Raw genomic sequence first — 22,628 nt, 5'->3', positions numbered from 1 at the left:
CGGCCCAACAGCTTTACAGCCACAACTTTTCTTTTTGTAGGTCATGTGTGTACAGTACTGGCCGGCGAGTAAAGAAAAACACGAGGAATATGGAGGTATCGGCGTTTCCGTCTTAAAAGAAGAGGAACTTGCTAATTTTCATATAAGGACGATAAGACTGTACAAAAAGAACGAGAACAACGTGAGTGTACTTGCTATTTTCATATCGGAATTTTTGCGTCACTGTTACCCGTCAAATATCTGCCTCGCAATATAAATTTAAATATGGCGTGTAAAAAATAAAACAAATATTACTTTTTTTTTTCCCAAAAACATTCTTGTATCCCAGATTAATTTTTAGCATATGTAGCAATATCACACACAGAACAAATAAATATTTGTGAAAAAGCGCAAATATTCACGCTGATCGATCGACAATTCATCAGTAACTCGTCGTGTAGCATCGTCCCGAATTTGTATAAAGTTGGAAAATTCGCGATATGCGTTATTCGTTAGTAGTAATAGAGTGATGTAAATCCGTTGTGACTTCACTCGAATATTCGTACACATCGAGGCTTGAATAAATCAGAAGAATGCGACGGGCGCTGATCATCGCGACAACGAGGATTATCCGGATGATTCACGGACGGACACGGTTTCTCTTTTTAACGAGAAAATTTCTGCAGAACAGCCGTGAGAAACTTGCGAAAGATTCCGATTAGATAATATAGTCGTCCGGCACAACGCTCGATATCAACTCGAGATTCGTCGTCTTAGTCTAGGAACGAATGGGCCGAAGAAAGAGTAAAGTTAACGAAAAAGTAGCGGCTAAATTAACCGTATATAGATCGTATCAGCCTCGTAATTTAGGCGCCGCCCGCGAATGCACGATGTGATATAAATTAGAATAAGTTTGCTAAAGGAGCTATTAAGCAAGTAGCTAATTTAATTGCACTTTTATCTTCGAGAACGAGAAACGACAATTGCGGGGACTTTCTAAAGCTCTTCCGAGCCACGCACGCTTTGTGATCTGATTCCACCACTGGCATCGTTACTTATGTTAGTCCTTTTCTTCGTTCAACTTTTTCCCGTTATCTAGAGGGGGAGAGAGAGAGAGAGAGAGAGAGAGAGAGAGAGAGAGAGAGAAAAAGTCCTCTCACAATCAGACTTTAAAGCTGCTTTCTCGCACATTAATATCTCCGTATTTATTCTTTTAACTGTACATTGTACCAGAAAAAGATGTTTATTCTTCCACGTTTATTCTTTTGCGATAAAACATTTTATTTTCATATAACATAATATATATAGTCCACTTTTACATAAATTGTAATTAAAAGAAAATATTAAATATAGATTTATATAATATTTTAAGAAATACAGTTTTCAGAAAAACTGCATAAGTTGATGCTAATACGAATTAAAAGAACAAGTTCATTAAATTTCAATTCAAATTTACATGTAATTGTAGAGGGTTACAAGTTATTTTTCAGTTTCGAATTTTTACAACAAAAACTGAGAGACTTATCGAAAAAGCAAATTCTTGTATCAATTATTATGTACGTTAGGCTATCTAATAATATTTTAATAATAATAATTATATATATATATATATATTAATAAGTGACATTCACATATATAACAAAGTAACGCTTTTCGAATATGTTACTTAATTCTGATTCCAAAATCCTAAAGTCGGGATAAGTTGACTATATGTATTGTTGACTTAAGAAATAATACATACATTGATTATTAATATATTTCAATATATTTTTAGTTATTTTAAAATAATTTATTAAAAATGAAAATAAAACTTATTTATATTTAACTAATTTTTAATTGTAATTCTATATTCACTTTTATGCAGTTATTTGCTTATTTGACTAAAGACGTACAGCCTCGCAATTTAAGTAATTAACTTTATAGTTCATGTTAGTGCGTAAAGAAGCCGGTGAAAAAAATCTATCAGTACTTAAAAGAATCTGTTGCGAGTTTTCATTGCAAATGTATATATTGGATGTAGAAATTAATTCGATGCCTTTTTACATAAATTTACCGTTTATTTATAGGTAAATCATATTTCTTTCAATCCTCAAAATATTCGCCATTATTTTCGATGATTTTGTTCCATTTTTCAAGCAACTAACGAATCCCCTTTTGAAAAAAAAGATGACGATTCAATAGTAAAAAATTTTGTCCTGTGTATCTAATTTATTTTAAGTACAGAAAATGTACACTAATTCAGCTATAAAAAAAAGAAAAAAAGAAAAAAGAAAAAAAACAGGCCTAGCGGGAGCTATCGGCACATAAACTCCGATGGACTAATTCCGGTGAATAAATCGCATGAGGAAAAACTTCCCAGCTCAATAAATAAATGACGACGTCCCTCGTCCCTTTTATGATATGTGACCGAGCTGCAAAGTAACTTGCCTCGTTCCGTGTCCAGTAAACGATCTTTTTCTTTCAAATTCGTCACTCAAACGAATGAGTTGCTGCTGAGAATACTCTAAATTAATAGTCTAATCAGATTCTAGCAACTTGTAGTACACTAATCTCTTCATATTTCACCAAATATAGAGTAATATATTGGCACAAATATTCGGTTTCGCGATTGATCAGGATGCGACCCACGATTTTCTTCATTTAGGATTGTCGTACAATTTTTGCTCACCCATTTTTTATCGCTCGTTATGAATTTGTTAACAAAAAAATCCTTCTGTTCAAATATCGCGTTAGCAATGACATAGCTGTCTCGTATCGTCGTTTTTTATTGTCCGAACTGAGCTCGTGTGGAATTCATCGGCCCAATTTTTGAATTTTTCCTTTATTAGTTCATTAAAACGATAGGAAATCGCTTTCCGGGTTCCGGGTCACTTCACGTTGTAAAACGAGTTTCTCATTTTGGGCAGAATTTTCACTTAGCAACTGTTCATGTTCTTCGCCTTCAATTTTTTCTTTATTTCGCCAGAACGTTCTTATCAAGATTGAAACCATCACGCCGAAATCTCTAGTACCATTTCTTGCATGTTTTATACTTATCACTGCACCTTCGCTCGCTCAAGGTAGAAATTATTTCCGCGGCTTCAGATGCTTTCTTCTTTAATTCAAATGCGAAAAGAATATACAGAATATAATGCTTATCAAAAGCTATTGTTACGTCACTTGTTTTGTCAACTTATACAGTTTTTTTTATAAATATTAAAGTAGATACTTGAAAATCCCAAAATAGCGAAAAAATGTTTAAATATAAAATAGATTTGCAATTGATTCGACGTAAAGGTAGGAAAAGAAATTAATTTCTACACTTTCTAACAATAAATCGATCGATTCTCTTAAGAATTTAATAAATTGGTGATCCATAAATATCTATAATAAATTATTTACAAAATGTACTGCTGAAGAGAGTACAATTTACATAGCTAAACGAACAGATGTCATCGTGAGACAAATGTCAAAGTGTGACACCTCGTTAAAGTCTATCGTTTGTCTCGCGTCCAACACTTTTCGGCGTAAAATCATTAACGAACCGTGCGAAACTATCGCGTGCGCCGTGCGCTACTCCATTGAACGACACACGCAACGGAGTAATTACTTTCAAAATTTACTAGCTGAGCGAAATTTAATATAGAAAAGGGGAGTCTCGTAACCCCATTCCGGGAATAGCAAAGCGCAAGCTGAGACGTTGCAGAACGTCTGGCTCGACGTGCAACGCAGGCCAGACAGCGCAAAATGCGACAGCTATTGTCGAGCTTAACGCGGCATTGTTGGAATAACAATACCGGAAAATAATATGTCGGCTACGCAAGTTGACTCCGCAACCAGCGTACCCGCCTTTCGCTAATTTGTTAGGCGACAACTTTCCGCATTTTAGCACCGATCATAAATCTCGAAACACTTAATTCCACACGCGTACGCGTTCCGAACGATTCGACAACGCGTTGAGAAAAATAGGGAACGATGATGAAAGAAGAACGTAAAGTAGGAAATGATAAGGTAAAGTCGCCTATTGTGAGATACCTTTTTTTAAAGACTTATAATTTATTTAGTTTGTACTATTAACTTTTATTTTTATATCCAAATTATAGTTAACATATTTAAGTTTCATCGGCAAAAATTTATATGAGATGGATCTTATCGACTTTGATCTAACCAAGTTCAAATTAGGTTTTAGACTCAAAATCTAGTTAACCAATCAAATGGCTTTTTTGATACTCAAAAACTTTGATACGTAACATTCTTCTTCAAAATCTATTCTCTTCGAGATATTTTTAAGTCTCAGTGCTGATGCTGAAGCCATAACTTTCAAGCCTCATAATTCGAAAGTCCTCAATGAAAAAAGAATTACTGCATTGTTATAGCATTTTGGAAAACTCTCGAATTCAGAATATGAAATAATAAATGGGGATTTTTGAGTGTCTCTCATATTACGAGTTCCACGCTTTACGGTTTTGCGATCATCCAATCTAACATTTATAATTAGAAAAAAAATCATCACATCCCGTATTTTTCTATTATTACAACGATTGTTCTATCACTGCGTGCAAAATTTATTATCAAATATTTGTTTACTTTATAACAAACAAGGTTTAAAGACTCAACTCAATAAATCTTGACAACATCCAATTTCAAACATTTTTTTTTCAACGACTGCACGCATGATTTAACAACGAATTTTCTACTAAATAGATTTCACCCCAAAAGTAATACGTTTATGATGGTACCAATCACAAATGCGTTTATTAATGTAGTAATAAACGAAATCTCGCTACCTCATATTAGGAACCTATCCTATAATAGGGGATTTTATCCTATGAATAAAAAGTAAAACGATCGTTATCGTAAAAAACGATAGTTGTAACTTTGTTGTGCAAAAACGTTTTCAGGAGATTACGGAAGAAAGGACGTTGTTGCAATTTCATTACACGGAATGGCACTCGCACACGTGTCCCTTCGGAAACGCGGTACTGGAATTTAGACGGCGTGTTCGAGCCGTGGTAGGATCAACGATAAAGAATGAATCCGGCCCTATGGTCGTTCACTGCAAGTAAGAACACTTGTGTTGCGATTATTTATGTAAAAGGGAGCAGCGCGTCGCTCTCGCGCTAATGAGATAATAAATTTGTGTTTGTTTGTGACACAAAGCGATGGTGGCGGACGATCGGGAGTATATTTAGCGATCGACGCAAACATGGAACTGGCTGAAGAAGAGGACGCATTCGACGTGTTTGGCTACTTAAAGAAGCTAAGGCAGAGCAGGAGAGGGCTCATAGAAAATATGGTATAACAACACTTAAATACTATATAAAAGCATAATTATACTGTTCAACAAAAAACTTTTTTAAACAACCGGATCAAGTGAGTCTTATAAATTGTTTTGCTTACCAAAAAAAAACAAAAAACAAAAAAAACAAAAAAAAACAAAAAAACCAAATCCGTAAATACACAAATGCTCTATCACTTTTATATTTTACAATTTTGAAAAAAATGGCATCAAAAAAGTCACAAAACCTCAAAATTTGTTTCCTCAAAGTTTTGTGACATAATAATCAAATTTAGATAATGAATTCGTGTTCAGCAATGAATTCGTGTTCAGCAGATAAAAATACCCTTGGCCAAAAATGTTGGGAATCTTATATTTTTTAAATATTTTTAATTGAAATAATTTTAAACAAAAATTAAAATGTAAATTATTCTTCGGTTCAAGGACCCTTTAAACTTATGCATAATGCCAATAATCAATATAAAATAATATAGCTGAAGGAGTTTCAGAAAAAAATGTAAGTGCCTAACAATTTTGGCTAAGGCTGTACGTCCAAAATAACTATTCCAATTCGTGTTGTAAGAATGTTGAGCAAAAAATGTGATTGTTCAAATTGCATAAGTGGACCATTATTGTCCTCCATTCTTTCTATCTATGTAATTGTAACTTGTTATATAAAACAGACAATACGATAGACTGGATTTTTTTGTCGCTGCAAACAAATTTGCAAATAAAACAGTTTTATCACATTACATCTTTTAAATATTTTAAATCAAAAGTACTTTTTGATACTTTAAGTCCAATTAAAAAAAATATATATATATATATATATATATATATATATATATATATAACGCAATAGAGCAATTTTATAGTGATCGTAGCGCAGAGAATTATGCGTTTGCTGTCCGTGCCAAAGATCCGGATCCAAATCCGATTGATTAGAAACATTTGATTTAAAAGTTTATTCAATTGCTACTTTTCAGAGGATAATGGCAAATTATCAAGAGTATCTTGCCATAAGAACCACTCTAAAATTAGGTCGCTTGGCATTTAAACTTTAAATTTCGTAAAAAAAATTGTAAAAAAAAGCGCACACTACGTAAATACGCTGAGGGATCACCACCACGCTCTGAAAAGAGCTAAAGATTGATGAGAGAGTGCAATCTTATGAATTCTTACGCTATAGATTTTTTGTAAAAATCACCTGGTCCAGTTTCTAATGTAAAATCAATGTTATCAAATAGTGTTATTGATAAATTCTTTGTCTTTAATTTTTCTGAAACATCTTTTCTCAAAAAATGATTGTTAATGATAATTTTCTTAATATACACGTCCGTTGATATAGGAACAATACAAATTCGTATACGACACGCTTGAGGAGTTCGTCGTATGTGGTGCATCGTGGTTTCCGGTAGCAGAATTATCGCACCGTCTGAAGCAGAAGAGCATAAAGAATCCGATAACTAAAGTGAACGAATATCAACGAGAATATCAGCAAATTTGTAAGCAGACACCGCGTTTCACAATTGGTGATTGCGCCGGTGGACATAGAGCCGATAATAGGGAAAAGAATAGAGACGTTCTGGTAGTACCACGTGAGTTTCAACTCAACTGTTTCGAACTAGACAAGTCGCGCAACCGGCAGCTTCGACAAATAGCTATAAAGCTCTTTCATGCCGTACAAATCAATTTTCCTTTTTGTTACAGCGGACAACTTTCGACCGTACCTTATCAGCTTTCAGGGCAACAGTTTTACGGATTACATCAACGCCGTCTTTGTGGATGTAAGTTAGTGAAATAAATCATCCCACTTGACGAATTTAATTTCCTTCAAATTGTTATAAAATCTATTTCACATTCCTAATTTAGACATGAGCTTTCAATAAGAGCTCTCAATAAAACCACACTGATAATTTAATTAATCAATTATCAGCGTTAAGATTGGAAATTAATCCTTAAAACATTTATGTAAATAGGCAAATCTTTTTTGGGCAACAAACTTGGGTAACTCACATCCGATTTCTATTCATGAAAATTTCTCGAAATCAAAAAGAGTCCCCCCCCTCCCTTTAATCCTTCGTAAAAACAAAAGTTTGTGATGGAGATCTCTATGCGGTGCGACAACCGAGATCGTCAATTTCCCTGCAAACAGCATTGATTTCTGTGTTGAACATCTGTATTAGTAACAGTTGTATATAACGTTGTCTTTTTGAAAAGTCCAAATTTTTAAAAAATCATTCCATGTAATTTTCATTCTAAACTAACTATCTGAATATCTGTTTTTATTTAAAAAATATTTTTTTTACAAGAAAACTAATATTTAAAAAAATGAACAAAATGGGACATTAAATCGCATTATGCAAGCAAGATAACGTTACCTCTTAGCAAAGACATTTTTCTTAACCAAAATATTTAAAAAAATGATTATTTTTTTCCGATACTCGATTTTTTCTATTTTCTTATTAAAAATGATTTATTTTTATATGCCCAAATAAAATAAATATTTTCCTTTTAATTTAAAGGTCCTGTATTTTTTTTTTCAAAGCTTTATATCCAAACTAAATAAAAATTTTTTAAATCATTTTTATATGCATTTTTTTATAAAAAATTACCATTTTTAAAATAATATTTTTACCCTCAATTTATGTGTGATTAATATTTGGTAATTAAATTGTATCTACTGTATATTATTTTTTCCAAAATAAAATATAGGTATTTGTTTAAAAAAATATATTTAAAGTATCCCAGAAAAAATTTATATATGTAATTATATATAAAATTTAACTATATATTAAAATATATATAATTATATATATTTATGTATAATTTTTATATATAATTATATATGATTATATATATTTTAATATATGTATATGGTCAAATTCCATGTGTAATTATATAGAAAATTTTTTCCCGGGATGTTTATACATTTTTTAAAACTTTTTGAACCACTTTAAACAGAAATTGAAAATCGGATGGTAATCAGATGCGAGTTGATAGCCAGATTTGTTACAAATAAGGTACCGTATCGTACTTTATCGTATATCATAAAGGTTAAAATTCGATCTACATTTATATTATATGTAATATTAATGCTAATAAAGTTTCGATTCATTGATAAATATCGAAAATATAAAAAGTTCTGCGAATCAAAGTATATGTCACGATATATTCGATAAAAACGATCGTTGCCAAGTTCTTCCAAGAAACACTCATCCACTATCATGCTATGCAGGGTTACACGAAACCAAGAGAATATATCGTAACGGAATGGCCCCTTCGACACACGTGCGGTGAATTCTGGTCTTTGGTTTACGACTATGAATGCGCCGCGGTAGTGGTGTTGTGCGTGCCACCTCAGGGATCTACAAATTTTCCCAGCTTTTGGCCGGAAGGAAGGCATTCCAAGAAATACGGGCCCGTGTTTACAATTGATCACATCAGCCACAATCATTACACCAATATAAAAACCTGGGTGAGAATCAGCCTAATCAGTTCTAATCCTCGTGACGCACATTTGGCCAATTTTCAGACTTTATTTGAATCCTCGCAAAAAAAATCAAATAAAATATAATGATAATGATAACTTCTTCTTACTTTCAATTTTATTTTAATACAATTGTGTTTCCCAGGTTTTTAGGATAAATAAAAAAATCGTTTCATTGACGGAATTAATGGCGGGAGTGAAAGCACCACCAAAGACCGTGCAACTGTTCCAATTAACCTGTTGGCCAATGGGCCACAAAGTGCCCACCTCCACAAATAGTTTAGTAGAGCTCATGAATATGGTTGAGAGATGGAGACAACGAACGGACTATGGACCAGTAGCTGTGGTTTCGCCCGATGGCAGAAGTCGTTGCGGGGTATATTGTGCCGCCAACGCGTGTATAGAACAGGTCATTCAACACGGAGAAGTCGACATCTTCCAAGCCGTCAAAACAGTGCGCAGACATAGGCCCCAGCTCGTAGAAAATATGGTAGCCTTCTTTAAATCGCAATAAAATATTCTCTAAACTTTCAACGCGTTTCGCGAATTGCAAGTTAATAGATGAATTATAAATAATAGTTTTTGTACATTATTATATAGCAATATATATTATTTAGCAATACTTTTTTTGAGCCAAATACAAAGATAAGATAGAAAATGTTAAAGAAACATATGTAACGTTCTTTTCCAGACGGAGTACAAATACTGTTACGATCTGGTTCTGCACTACGTACTGCACTATTTGAATAAAGACATGAATGAAAAGAAGTGAGAATGCGAGTTGAGGGACGAGCTGTGGTTCATCGAATTTGGTCGCGGAGCAGCGCTGCCGTTGACCCCGGAGGAAGCACCGGCGGACGGGGAACCGGTGGTGCCCTGTGCCCAGGGTCGCATCGTCGTGGAGAGTGCGAGGCCGGCGCCGCCACATTTCGCTACCTGCTCCAGCTATCGCAGACCGCTTCTCAGCCGTACATCGATTAACGATGGAACGGCACCGTCGTCCAGCGGAACGGAGCAGAATCAGCAAGAGCAGCAACAGCAAACTAGTGGCGGCAAAGGCGCCGTCAGTATAACAACGACGACGACGACGACGACGACGACGACGATGACGACGATGACGACGACGACGATGACGACGACAACGACGACGACGACGACGACGACGCCGCAAAGTCCTGCCACGAGGCCGGAGGATCTCAGCGTGACACCCTGGTACCAGGAAGATCATCCGACGAGTGATACTTCGCCGGGGCCAATTGGCAATCGAAGCTCGTACCCCTCGTACTCGTACGCCGATAGGGATAGCAAGCTAGATTTGAACTCGACGAGAAACAGCAGTCTCGAGAGCGAATTTCCGACGGTGCCGATAGCACGAAAAGCTTGCATGGATCTAAAGACCGCGATGGAATTGTTGGATGAAACCTGTCCGAACGTAGAACCCAGTCCGTCTCTCACTCCGAGAACGCCCAGAACGCCGTACGCGACACGGAGCAAGCGGGCTCGCTCCAAGAGCAGTGACAATTCATCCAACTACAGCAACGATCGGTTGAGCGATCGTTCGTTCGAGACGGCCAAAGACAAGGAAAAGAAGAGACCCTTTCTCAAGAAAATCGGTATCTCAAAGACGGAGGACCGACCATTCCTGGCAAAGTTGGCACCGAGAATCATCGGCAAGCCTTATTTACAGAAGATTGGACCTAGTAAAGCTATCGAGAAACCGTTCCTGGATAAAATCGGCTCGTCCAAGACTCTGAGCAAATTCATCTTCGATACATCGCGTAACGAACGTAAGAATGAACCTAGGACGAAGACGAACGACGCGATGAAAAATCACGAGACAAAAAATAATATTAGGCACGAGATCGAGCAAGTTGCTATCAAAGAGGATATCGAGAGCCTCACTGAAGTGCCAGAGACTACGCCTATTATTTCCTATCTAGAACAAGTGCCACGCAAACCTATACAGAGCTCGCAAACGACCTTCGAGAGAAGACGTTCGGGTAAAGAGTTTCTGCTCAAGATGTACTCCTTCGAGACGGAGGATCTCGAGTCGACTGTACCGCCGAAGGAACGAAACACCCTACACGGCACATCTCTGGACGATGTGCTGGATTCGGGCCCGAGCTCGTTGCCGACCGATAACAGTGACGAGCCAACGGAATCGCGGCAAGAATTGGAGAAAAGGCCAACTGCCGAGTTATTAAAATGCCGAGTGACCACAAGCGAGGAGATCATATCCTCCTCTACCACGTGTCTGAACTCACCAGGCGAAACTACTAGTTGGAGCAACTCGCCGCGAAAAGCACAGCGAGCGAAAAAGGAATCGGCCACTATGATTCGACGTAGAATCTTTCAGGGTTCTCACGAAGTCGTTCGTAGTGACAACAGCATGCCGAATTCACCCACGAAGAGGCCCATCTCGAGTATCTCTCCTGATCGTGAAATCGAGTCTACATCGAGAAACAATGGTCTGGAGAGAGGAACTCTTTCTCCGACCAAGACGAGGAAATCAAACATCGAAGGTATCAGAACGGTTGAAAATACGCGCAGGTCAATAAAATACAATCAGTTTGAAAGACGGGGCATCTCCTCGGATAATCTCTTGGCGAAAGACGCTCTCTCATTCGTCACTGCCGCTCGCACCATGACCGATAACATCGGAAGAACGCGGGAGATCTCATCGGAAGATTCACTGACGACTCATCGAGAATACACGAGAGAGACGTTCAAACAATTGCAAGACAAATTTAGACTGCAAGAAATACCCATGGAGAGTTACGCGGCTTTCAAACGACGCACTAAAGCCGTTCCGGGATTTATAAGTCGACAAGAAAGACTGAATCTTTTACCAGGTGATCTCGACATGACCATAAAGATTAAAACTAGAACAGAAAATGTTGCACCGGCTGCGGACAATGCGAATGCGAGCGAAACTGCCGTAGACAAACGAGATCGCAGTCAAGAGGGTACGGTAAGATCCATTTTGAGAAAGCAAGAGGGAATCGATCATCCCGATCAGGAATCGGATAGCAACGCGTCCATCAGACGGCCGATGAGGCGAATCTTTCATGAACCATCGCAAGAAACTATGGATCTACTGACGGAACTGCGCAAGGTGAAGAGCTTGTTGAAGACTCCGTCCTGGGAAAAAGATTTGGATGTCGATCAGAAGCCGGCGCGGACGCCGAAGCGTATTCTGCTAACGGATAAGGAATTCTGTCTTTCGGTAGAACGGGAGAATAGCGTGCGACGTCCGTCGAGGATACTTAACTCGCTAGAGACCACGGAAAAGGGTAAAATTATATCGAATCAGGAAAATAAAGAGAACAACTCTTTGCTCTCTAGCAATGAGACGACGAAAACCGTTCAGAAATCATCCGGACCAGCTCTGTTCGAGAAAAAATGTCTGTCGTTGGACTATGCTGACGAAGATAAGCCTCAGAAGCCGGAAGCCAGAGCAATCTCTTTGGCCTCTACGAGGGATTTGCCGTCCGAAACCGAGGAGACCGACGATTATCCCGACTTGGCGTTAATCTGCGATTCGAAGAGTTGCTCCTCGAGCGTCTTCAACTCTCCGTCCGAGGAGACGAACAAGAAAGATTTTGTCGACGACGAGCCAACGGAGGCCAACGGAGAACGATCGAAAAAGCTCAGTCAGAATCATTGCGCCGAGGTAGATATCGCCATTCCCATCGATCAAAAAATGAACAGTTCCAAAGGTGAGGGCGTTCAAGGGCGGACTAGCGATCTTTATGAGATCATATCACCCCGATCGACGCCGTTCCGTGTTAAGAAGCGACTCGGCAAAATCTCCGTTGAAGAGACTGTCAAGCCGGAGAATTTCACCCTCGGTTCTAAGGTCGACTGCCGATCGGTCGTTGCTCAGAAACGGACCAAGTGCTTCCCCTTATAACGCACGTCGATCTGCCTGTGGGCGAGATTCTCTGTGGCATCGACTCGTGTCTTCGTACCGTAAGAAGATACGTAGATAATGCTGCGTCTAGTCTTAATCCTTTCGATATCGCGTTAAATATAATATTATCGTGTTGTGTACATAATTTCTTATATTTTATTTAAACAAAAAGAAACTGTATTTATCCTGCAGAATTCGTCTGCAAACTGTCTTAAGGATGTTTAATATCTATTTTCAAAGAATTATGGATTTAACAAAAGTTTTACAAATTAACAGATTGTCGAAGATTTATTTTAAAAAATTCCGAGTCAGTTTACTAAAGCAGTAAAAAGTTACAAAAATTTTAGTTTTCAACGAATTTACCCGTAACTTTATAGAAAACATATGATCGCGTTAATTCAAATGACTAAAATAGATAGAAAAAAAATAGGAATTAGTTAAAAATTTGAAAAAATATAGTTTAGATATAGAAAAAATAGTAAAAATAATTGATTAAATAATTTTGACCAAGTACTCAATAATTCAAAAGATATTAATCCAACATATTTTATGATTGCACATTGATAAGAAAAATAAAAAGAGAATTATTATTAAACAGTTATATTAAAAAAGTATTATTGTACAACGCGTAGATAGTGAAAGGATTAAATCTATCGAGTGATTCTTAATAACAGTTATATTCTACGTTTATCTTTATACGGTACAAGCATTTCTTCTTGAGTTGCTTCTAAGATCAAACAAATTAATAACTGAAATCTTGTCAATAACTCGCCTAATAGAAAAGATGTCTCAATTCATGTTAAACGGATATTTTTCTCATATGATCATGCTCGTTTAAGGTGATTAGTACACTATCGTTATTAATTCTCAATTAGTTCGAAATTAATCGTGTAGATAAACGACAGTAACAATTTCTAGTTATATGTAAAAACATATAAACAGATGTAATGATGCCATCTGCTAAATATGACTTTTTAGCTTTCAAATGGCCCCTGTTGCATTTCTGTATCCTTTTTTATTTTTTCATCAATATTGTCACTCGGATACAGTGAACGCACAAAAAATATGATAATGATTAAAAAATAAAAAGACGCTCGCGCGAAAAAATTTGAAAGTATGCATAATGATAACAGATGCCATTTCATTTCGCTCTCTATTGCATAATATAAAGATATTATCTCGTCTATTGATCAAATAAAAGTGACAACCTGTCGAAAGTATAATAGACTTGGTTTAACGTTGGGAGATAAAGAGGAAGATAAAAAGCAACGGAAAAAGATCATTGAAGTCTCATAATCGGTAAAAAAAAAAAAAAAAAGAAAAAAGAAAACGTCAGCTTTATGAGGAGAATCTGTCCAGCTTAGAGCCTAATTTCGGAGTTTTCGGCGCAACGAAATCCGGGACGTGCGAGAACTCCTATCGAAATATTCTAAAGTGCACCCCGACCATTTTTTACTCGATGTTTTCGAGAAAGGCCCGAAATGGAAATGAAAGCTCGATACGGCTGTAGAGATTTTTTACTCGACGCGCGAGGACGTCCGGCGAAAAACCCTTCTGTTGAACAGAGAGTGCCTTGTTCATGTGGATAGATATTATTTAAAAGAACAAACATACGCGAAAAAAGTCCTAATCGACGATTTAATTCCGACTGCGCGCCGGATTTTCTGAATGGGTCCACGGAGTCGCGCTCTCGTCGAGTTGACATCGCAATTCTCTCCTTTTCCCATCTTTCTCTTTCTGAGAAAGATTTTCACAATATTGTGAGATAGAATCATCAGTCAAGCATCCTTAAATTCTTGATTGTTAAAATTGATTTCGATTTAAATTCGAAAAGAAAAATTTAAAGAATCTATTGACGACGGATAGGATTTGGAAGAATATTGCAAGCTCGAGAGAGTACGATTCCCACGCAGATTATAGGCGATTTTTGGCGATCGTCTGGTATATGTACCAAGGTATACCAAAGTATATCAGAACATTCTCAAGGTACCAAAAGCTCCACCCCTACCAATAATAACCTTGGTACATATACCAGACAATCGCCAAAAATCGCCTTATATGCGCCTGCCAAGCCTGCTCTTCATTTGGCGCGGCATTTAACGTTTTAGCGGCATAAAACTTATAATATGGATAAATAATGCAAATTAACCGCGTTTCTCTTATATAATTTTCTAGAGATAGGTAGGGTCGACAACGCACTAAAATTGACTATGGGGAAAGTATATTTAAATGTAGATAAATATAATATATATTATAGTATATAGTACATATATTAAGTATGTATCACCGGTATTTCGGTGAGATGTTTGTGCGAATTAATAATGTCGGTGGATGCACTCTTACCTCATAAGTTAGTACTTTTTAAAGCTTAATTCTCCTTCTCTCTCTCTTTCTCTCTCCCTTTCTAATATATGCTGTAATAATTGATGAATAATGTTGATACTTTCATAAATTTGTCAGAGCGGAATTATGGAGTATACTCTTATGTTCTAGTCGGATACAAGTCTAAATCCTTGTCTCTGTTATCTCATAATTAATAACGAGATTAAATGCGTTTCGTCTCAAAATATTAAACGCTCTCAAAGTTGAAATCCTTCATATATTATGTCCGCAGTATAAAAACGCGAAAAGATGCCTGTGACGAAATTAAATGCATCTGGATCGACCTTATACGTGTGTGCATTTGGTGAATATTAAAAATTAATACAAGCTAATGTGTGTGTGTGTGCGTGTGTGTGTGCGCGTGTGTGTGCGTGGGTGTGTGTGTGTGTGTGTGTGTGTGTGTGTGTGTGTGTGTGTGTGTGTGTGAGAGAGAGAGAGAGAGAGAGAGAGAGAGAGAGAGAGAAAGAGTGAGTGTACGTATATTTATGCGTGTATATGGATGCGTGTACCTTAGCTAGCTATAATTGTATGGATCCAATAGCTGGTGAAATGTGCCAAAGAAAAATTTATTGTACGTTACGAAAAAGTTACTTTTATATATACACGTTGTATATATATATGTACCTATTTGTGTGCACGCGCACAAAAATGTGTGTCTGTATATGGATGTATGTACAATGCATGTCTCTCTGTGCAATTGCATTCGGTATGTGTACATAAGTGTACAACGCGCGTACGAAATATGGTAAGTGTATGGCTTAGAAATTTACATGTATTGTACGTGCATACGATCGGTACGAAGATGCATACTGTATTTGCAGCGTTCGCGTGCGTCGAGGAAGATCACGATCCGCTACTTTTTCCGTAGTACCGTGCGCGCGCTTAATTTAATTAATTGAAAAAGAACGGAGTTGTTAGTGCTCTTATCGCAATCTCATTTCCCAACTGAAACGCATTTAAATGTCGTGCACGATTAATGTTTTAATCGTTAAATGTGACTTTCCGCCTACACTGCAAATATAGCAGCGTCACAGAGTCCAATAAGAGATATAAACACGTCCCCCCCCCCGCCGCCTTTAATTCGCGACTGTAATTACTTCCTTTCATTTTACAAATAGTACAAATACTCGGACAAATCGTGGTAAAAAAGAGATGTTTTCTCTCGTATTCGCAAAAAATAAAAAATAAAAAAATCTTTTGTATCCTCTTCATATTTATCGCACTGACATAATTCTGTCCAACTTTCTTCCAACCAGGGTTGGAAAGTAACACGTTATCGTTGCAATTATTTTTATCAGTAACGAAAAGATAATGACGTTACATTTCTTTATATAACGTTAAGAGCATTGCAGTTGCATTTTGTAATGATGAACACAATTTGAATAGTGTTATCATTTATTTTTTGTTTGAATACTCTTATCATTATTTTATACCATTTCTAATATTGCTAAAAGTATGACGCACTTTTTTAATGCTTATTTTATATTATAAATTATATATATATATAATAAGAAAAGTTTTGATCTTTAATCAGATCAGTGAGCTAACAGAAACGTTAGTAATATAAACAATATAAGTCGTTTTGCAATAAGATGTCAAATATAAAATATTAATCAAGTTAAAATTATATTGACAACTTATAATGAAAACAATGTTTAGCTGTTTAATCTGCATCTGTGAAAAAAGTTTCAAACAGCGTTTAATTCCGCTATAATTAACAAATTATTTTGTTTAAATTGTTTTGTTACCAATGTTTTTATAAGCGCACTGAAAATGACCTGTAATAGGATTTTGTAATTAACGTTTTTAATGATTGCGTCGATATCGTTACATTATCATTACACAGCTCTTTACACTATATGTACAATATAATAACTGCGCAACAATAGTGTAACGCTACCGATACTATCCTTAAGAGTTACAATATCTTGTTTGCTGAAAAGTCGAAACTTTTGCAGTATATTCATACATATTCATACATATTCGTATAAATTCAATTTATCAATTTATAATATAAAATACACATGCAATCCAATTTAGCATATTAGCCTACTTCTTTTTTTCTTTAATTATTAACATTTGTTTTATTTATAAAATACGACGAGCATCAGAGAAACCAACTAAAATTTTTATATTATTTCGCAACTATATAAAAGCCTTTAACTAAACTACATATACGATAGAGTTTATTAAATTTTTATCATCAACCTCGGGAAAAAATTGTTTATACATAATTATATATAATTATACATCAAATATGTCCATATATATTAAATATTAAAATATATATAATTATATATAATCATATATAATTACATAAAATAATATATAAATCATTATATTATAATTATACATAATTATATATGAAAACTTTTTTCCCGAGATATACTGTCAAGTATTATATACTACGTGTTAAATATATATATGTATAAAATAATAGAGAAAAGTCCAACCAAAATCAATGTACCATTTCGTTTTTGGCTAATATTTTTTAAACAAAAGCTAAAAATAAATTTTTGAAACATAAATACAAACTAGAAAGTGTCTTCTATCAGATGGTAGATAGCAGTTTTTATAACACTATTTTGTGTTTTGTAATAATTAATGTTTTTGCAACATAACCCAAGAATAACGTTTGAGAAATTGGACCCCAAAACTAGCATATTAGATAGTATTGGAAAAATTCGGTCTTATAGTCAAGGAGTTAAATATGAAATAAATGAATAAAATAATAAAATATGTATTATATAACAAAATTTGTAAAATTAAAAGGCTAGAATTGAAACGTAAAGTCGCTGTACAGTGTAAGTGGGGAAGTGCACCACCGGTATACTTCGCCGTGAGAACATGCTGTAGATCTGGTATAAACCTCACTTATGACAACCTTAATCTTCAATGTCACGCCACAAATACAGAGGAAAGACTAATGCTTTTTTGTCACGATTTAGGATTTAGACACTTTAACTTAATTATGTTGTTCTGCAGGTTAACAACAGTTTACTATTTTTAATCATCAAGCTTTCTTTTCAATCGTCAAGTTGAAGACGTCAACCGAAACTTAAACTCGGCGCAACCAGACATATATTACCTGTTCTCACGAAGAAGTCTTACGTTTCACTACAAAGAAAAAATATGAAGAAAAAAAATATAACCAAAATAATGTGAGGAAACTACAAACATATATAACGATCTAATATTATAAAGAATATATTTACTATTGTATAAACTATGTAATTTACAAGAGAATCATGGAAATTTTATTCTCGCCTTTCAAGAATTCGTCTTTAGCAAATTTTACATAAAAAAAGGGTCATGTGTCTATATATATATATAAAAGAATGTATAAACTATGGATTTTTATTTATCTAAGCAAATCATGTTTTATCAATATTAATACAGAGTACAATATTTAATTTCCGAGAAATAAGAAGGTATCGCTTTAAGAGGGATATGCTAGTATTATAATAAATATACACTAAATTTAGAACAACCGTATCCCTTTACTAAAAGATTGAATTCTATGATACTTATACATAATATTTCATAATACTAATGTCAAAATATAAGAGTAATGAAAACAGTAACGACTCATTAATTTTTGAGAGACGGCAACGGTAACGAGTTACTTTTATGAAACAACTTTACCGACCCTAAATATAATATTTATATTTGCGATAATGAGGATTGCGAGAGTCGATTGCCCACTTCTACTCGAGTCAATGGCCGAGCTTAACGGCTTGTGATCCTCCTTAATTGCGTAAACTGCAATAGTATTCATAGTATTTTCAACCGATGCAATACCAGATACATGGTGAGACAGGGTTCGCTTTGTAATCAGAGGGCAAAACTCGTCCACTCTCGTTTTAAACTTGATATAAAAACTCACCCTTAAACGCCGCGACAGCTATCCGTCCACCCTTTCGGCTGTCCACGCGCACCGTCGTTCTCGACCTCATCTACGATGACACTGTAACGATAAATGAAAAAAGGGCGTTGTAATGTTAATGTTGTAACAAATTTTCGTTCTCGCGGGCGAGATTTAGCGTTTAAACAACGCAAACACGACATTCATTAGTTGCTTTTAGAAGCGCACTCTAAAGAGGAGGATAAGATACTCCTCGAGGTATCGATCATTTCAACATGAATGTTTTAACGTTGGTTCCAAAATATAACAATTGAAGATATATTCTACACACACACACACACACACACACACACACAACTTTGTTTCTACATATAAGACTCCGTTTTAATCGTGATGAAGAAACAGAAGAAAGGGGATGTTACATCGGTCACGTGTACTACTGAACTAACAGTAAGAAGAGCAAGTGCGAACTGGCAAAGTGCGAACGTGAAGAAACGAAATGTACAAGTTAGTTAATACTCGAATCAATTCTAAACTACGCTGCTCGACTTTGCGTTCGACACACGTTTAGAGGCGTTTGGACGCGGTGATCGTCATTTGATTTTCCCATCCTGTAAACGTAAATAAAATCTCAGGATCAAACGATCGCGGCAAATCGAATGGCACGTAAAACCTCGCCTAACTCGCTTATGTATAGGCATGGCTTATGCCTTGGCTATTTCTCAAATTATTCCATCTAATCTCGTTTATTCCTGAAGATATTCACCAAAGTGTGTAAATAACGTTATAGACGTTAGCATAGAGCAAGATGGTACAATGAGATTGTAATGTTAATTAATTTCTGTTTTCGCGTCACGTTGAACGTGTTACGCTATGACACGTGTATTCACGTATTGTATATATGATACACATGCAATGACACGCACACAACACACGCGACGTGAGTGTATGGTTGTTCTGTGTGTATGTACGAGACAGTATCTCTATATGTGATGGGCGTACGCTACATTTATGTCAATAAAATTCATATTGTAACATGCCATTAGAATTACCGCCACGAACAGAACGAATCGACGAATACGAACGTGCGAATGAATATGAAAATGTAATCAAAATCCGGGGACTCGCCTCAATGTCCTTTTGACGATCAACGTACAAAATCGATTATTTACAAAAATTTTTAAGTGCCACGTATTATGAATGGCAAATCCTAGAAACTATCGCTGTACAAATGAAACAACTTGCGTGTTGAATTTCAACAAAGTGAATACGTAATTCTGCAAAAATTACGAATAGATTATTTTTCACTTTGGCTTTTACCTATTAAAGACTTTTAATTTCTCAAAAAAGTTTTTTACTGCTCGAGATATTATTTATCACTAAGATATTGTATAATACTGTTTGTCTGAATATTAACATGTATTTATAGAGGGTGCTCCAAAATTGTATATGTTAAAAACTTTACGGCGAATCTAAAATTGATCTTGGCAATTTGTTAATCGAAATTTTCACTTTTCAAAAAATATTAAATATTATATTAATGTGGTGATAAATGCAAATATCAGACTTAAAATTTTTTTTTATCAAATATAGGTAATTAAAATTTCATTTAAAGTAAAATTCATTTACATGTTTATATGAAACTATATTCAAAAGCCTTAAACTTATAATTTTATAAATTAGAATCCTGTTCTTCATCTTCGTTCAAAAATGATTTGTTCTAAATTGTTCGGAAAATTTATTCGTACAGAATATCTTGAAAACAAATTTTGAACGAAAGATGGAGAACAAGACTTCAATTCACACAATTATAAGTATTATATATACATATAGCTACGCGGCTGTCGTGACGGTTTTTTGAGGACACCACCGTATTCGATGAGTATTGCAGCATAATTTTGCAAAAATCAGTAATCATCGCGCGCCATTGTTACCGCTGCCATTTTCATTACCGTGTATCCAATTTGTGTAACTTAAATGGTATGACTTCGATCGATCTCAACTTCAGTGTTCAAAATTAATAAACAAAGATTTTGTGAAACTCATCATGGACGACTATACTTATGGACTTAGAGCCGGTTTCACCATCTACGGTTAATTAATTTCAACTGAGATAAAATTTACAATAATCAACTGCAAAACTTCAAACTGATTATTTCTAATCTAATTTTTTTATTTTAATTTGAAAAGTATTTAATTCTTAATTTAAGTACAAAACTGGTCACACACGTCCGAGAAAACTTGTCAAGTAGTTATATGAATGAGCAAGCGCGCTTGTTAAATTTGTTGGAACGTGATGATAAAATCGCACACTTAACTATTTTGACTTGAGCAAGCGATTACATGAAAACAGTCACACTTTTACATAGCAAATAACTCTATTTACATTCTTTTTTTTTTTAATCTGTTCTTATAAAACAATTGCTTCTCAATCAATTTTTCTTTATTGTCATATATTATATAAATTATAATTTGCCAAAAATCGACAAATAAAATTAATGATATCAAAATAATACAATTTTAAGTTTTACAGTTGAGTATTCCTAAATTTAATTAACCGGAAATGATAAAACCGACCTATAAGCCGGTAAAAGTTTTTTCATATATAATTATACATATATGCACACACACACACGCACACACACACACACACACACACACACACACACACACACACACGCGCGCGCGCGCGCACACACACACGCACACACACACGCACACGCACACGCACACGCACACGCACACGCACACGCACACGCACACGCACACACACACACATCTTATTTAAATTGTTTTAACACTTGCAAGGATACCATATTCATTTGTTCATTCTTTCTCTTCGTCTGCCCCTCCTCCCTCTTTCTCACACATAAGAAAGTCATCAGATTCGAACCTTCTACTGAGCTGCGTTCAGAATGAATATTTAGGTGCACCCAGACATTATTCTATCCTTGTTTAACATTCAATAAACAACAAAGATAAAACGACATCTAGGCGTACTCGAACGTTCATTCTGAACGCACCCCTGGAGATAATCATGCCGGAGAACTGCTATTCAAATTGTCCACTTTCTTAAGGTGCTTTTTTCGAAAAGGAACGAGGTCATCACAATTTTAAAGAAGTTATCCGGAAACTCTTTCTGTCTGCCGGAGAGCTGAAGTTAATTCTAGATCAATGATTAGACTCTTTGACACAGAGCTACAAATCAATCAGATACTTGTCAAACGTAGCTTGTAAAAATACGCACGCACCCACAAATAATTTGCGCTAACCCTGGATATTATCAAATAATTTACCGAGAGAAATACCCGGTTCAATCGATCGTCCAAATTCGCAAAAACTTATTCACGTTTTTACGCTTTACTTGGCGATTCCCGTCCCGTTATATTTCGTATTCGTCGAGGGCGCGAAACCGTTTGGTCGCATTCAGTGGCCGCCGATTGGTCCGGAATAACGCAGTAACGGAACGACCACGGGCCATTTTTTTAAAACTGTGTGATAAGCGATCTGTCGTTAGACGAAGTGTGATGTGGTTTTACGTAACACGTTGCTACCTTGTTGTAAATAATAAATAGATTGTACGTTGCATATATTACGCGGTTCGTGTACATTTATATCTCCCCATCACGAATAGTTTAGACAAGAATATATTTGTTAATAAACAATATAATTGACCAAAGAAATATAGGAGAGAATGGGGAAATTACGGACACTGCCGTTTTGGTATTTTCTTGTAATCCAT

At 35.6% G+C, this 22,628-nt stretch overlaps 2 protein-coding genes across 2 annotated transcripts in view; both read left to right on the top strand.

Annotated features, from left to right (window-relative positions):
* LOC105204456 (receptor-type tyrosine-protein phosphatase kappa) overlaps positions 1–9,558 on the top strand; it is a 115,203-nt gene extending 105,645 nt beyond the window's left edge. The window contains exons 7-14 of the mRNA XM_026138145.2: positions 41–181; positions 4,860–5,020; positions 5,119–5,254; positions 6,585–6,834; positions 6,947–7,023; positions 8,475–8,714; positions 8,872–9,216; positions 9,418–9,558. Coding sequence (XP_025993930.1) covers positions 41–181; positions 4,860–5,020; positions 5,119–5,254; positions 6,585–6,834; positions 6,947–7,023; positions 8,475–8,714; positions 8,872–9,216; positions 9,418–9,498 — 1,431 coding nt within the window. The 3' untranslated portion in view covers positions 9,499–9,558. The remainder of the gene's footprint in view (positions 1–40; positions 182–4,859; positions 5,021–5,118; positions 5,255–6,584; positions 6,835–6,946; positions 7,024–8,474; positions 8,715–8,871; positions 9,217–9,417) is intronic.
* Positions 9,559–9,652: 94 nt separating this feature from the next.
* On the top strand, positions 9,653–22,476 carry LOC113004545 (cell wall protein DAN4). Its single transcript, XM_026138143.2, has one exon. It carries the CDS (start codon positions 9,832–9,834, stop codon positions 12,637–12,639), a length of 2,808 nt encoding a protein of 935 aa, XP_025993928.1. The 5' UTR covers positions 9,653–9,831; the 3' UTR covers positions 12,640–22,476.
* Positions 22,477–22,628: the final 152 nt, after the last annotated feature.

The sequence above is a fragment of the Solenopsis invicta genome, chromosome 6 (assembly GCF_016802725.1).
Source record: "Solenopsis invicta isolate M01_SB chromosome 6, UNIL_Sinv_3.0, whole genome shotgun sequence".
Lineage (NCBI taxonomy): Eukaryota > Metazoa > Arthropoda > Insecta > Hymenoptera > Formicidae > Solenopsis > Solenopsis invicta.
Note: the sequence above shows the minus strand (reverse complement) of the source record. Positions and strands in the feature narration are given on the sequence as shown.

What these genes read in the sequence shown, in the direction of transcription:
- LOC113004545 (XM_026138143.2), top strand. Translation starts at nt 9,832, where the DNA reads ATGACGACGATGACGACGACGACGATGACGACGACAACGACGACGACG.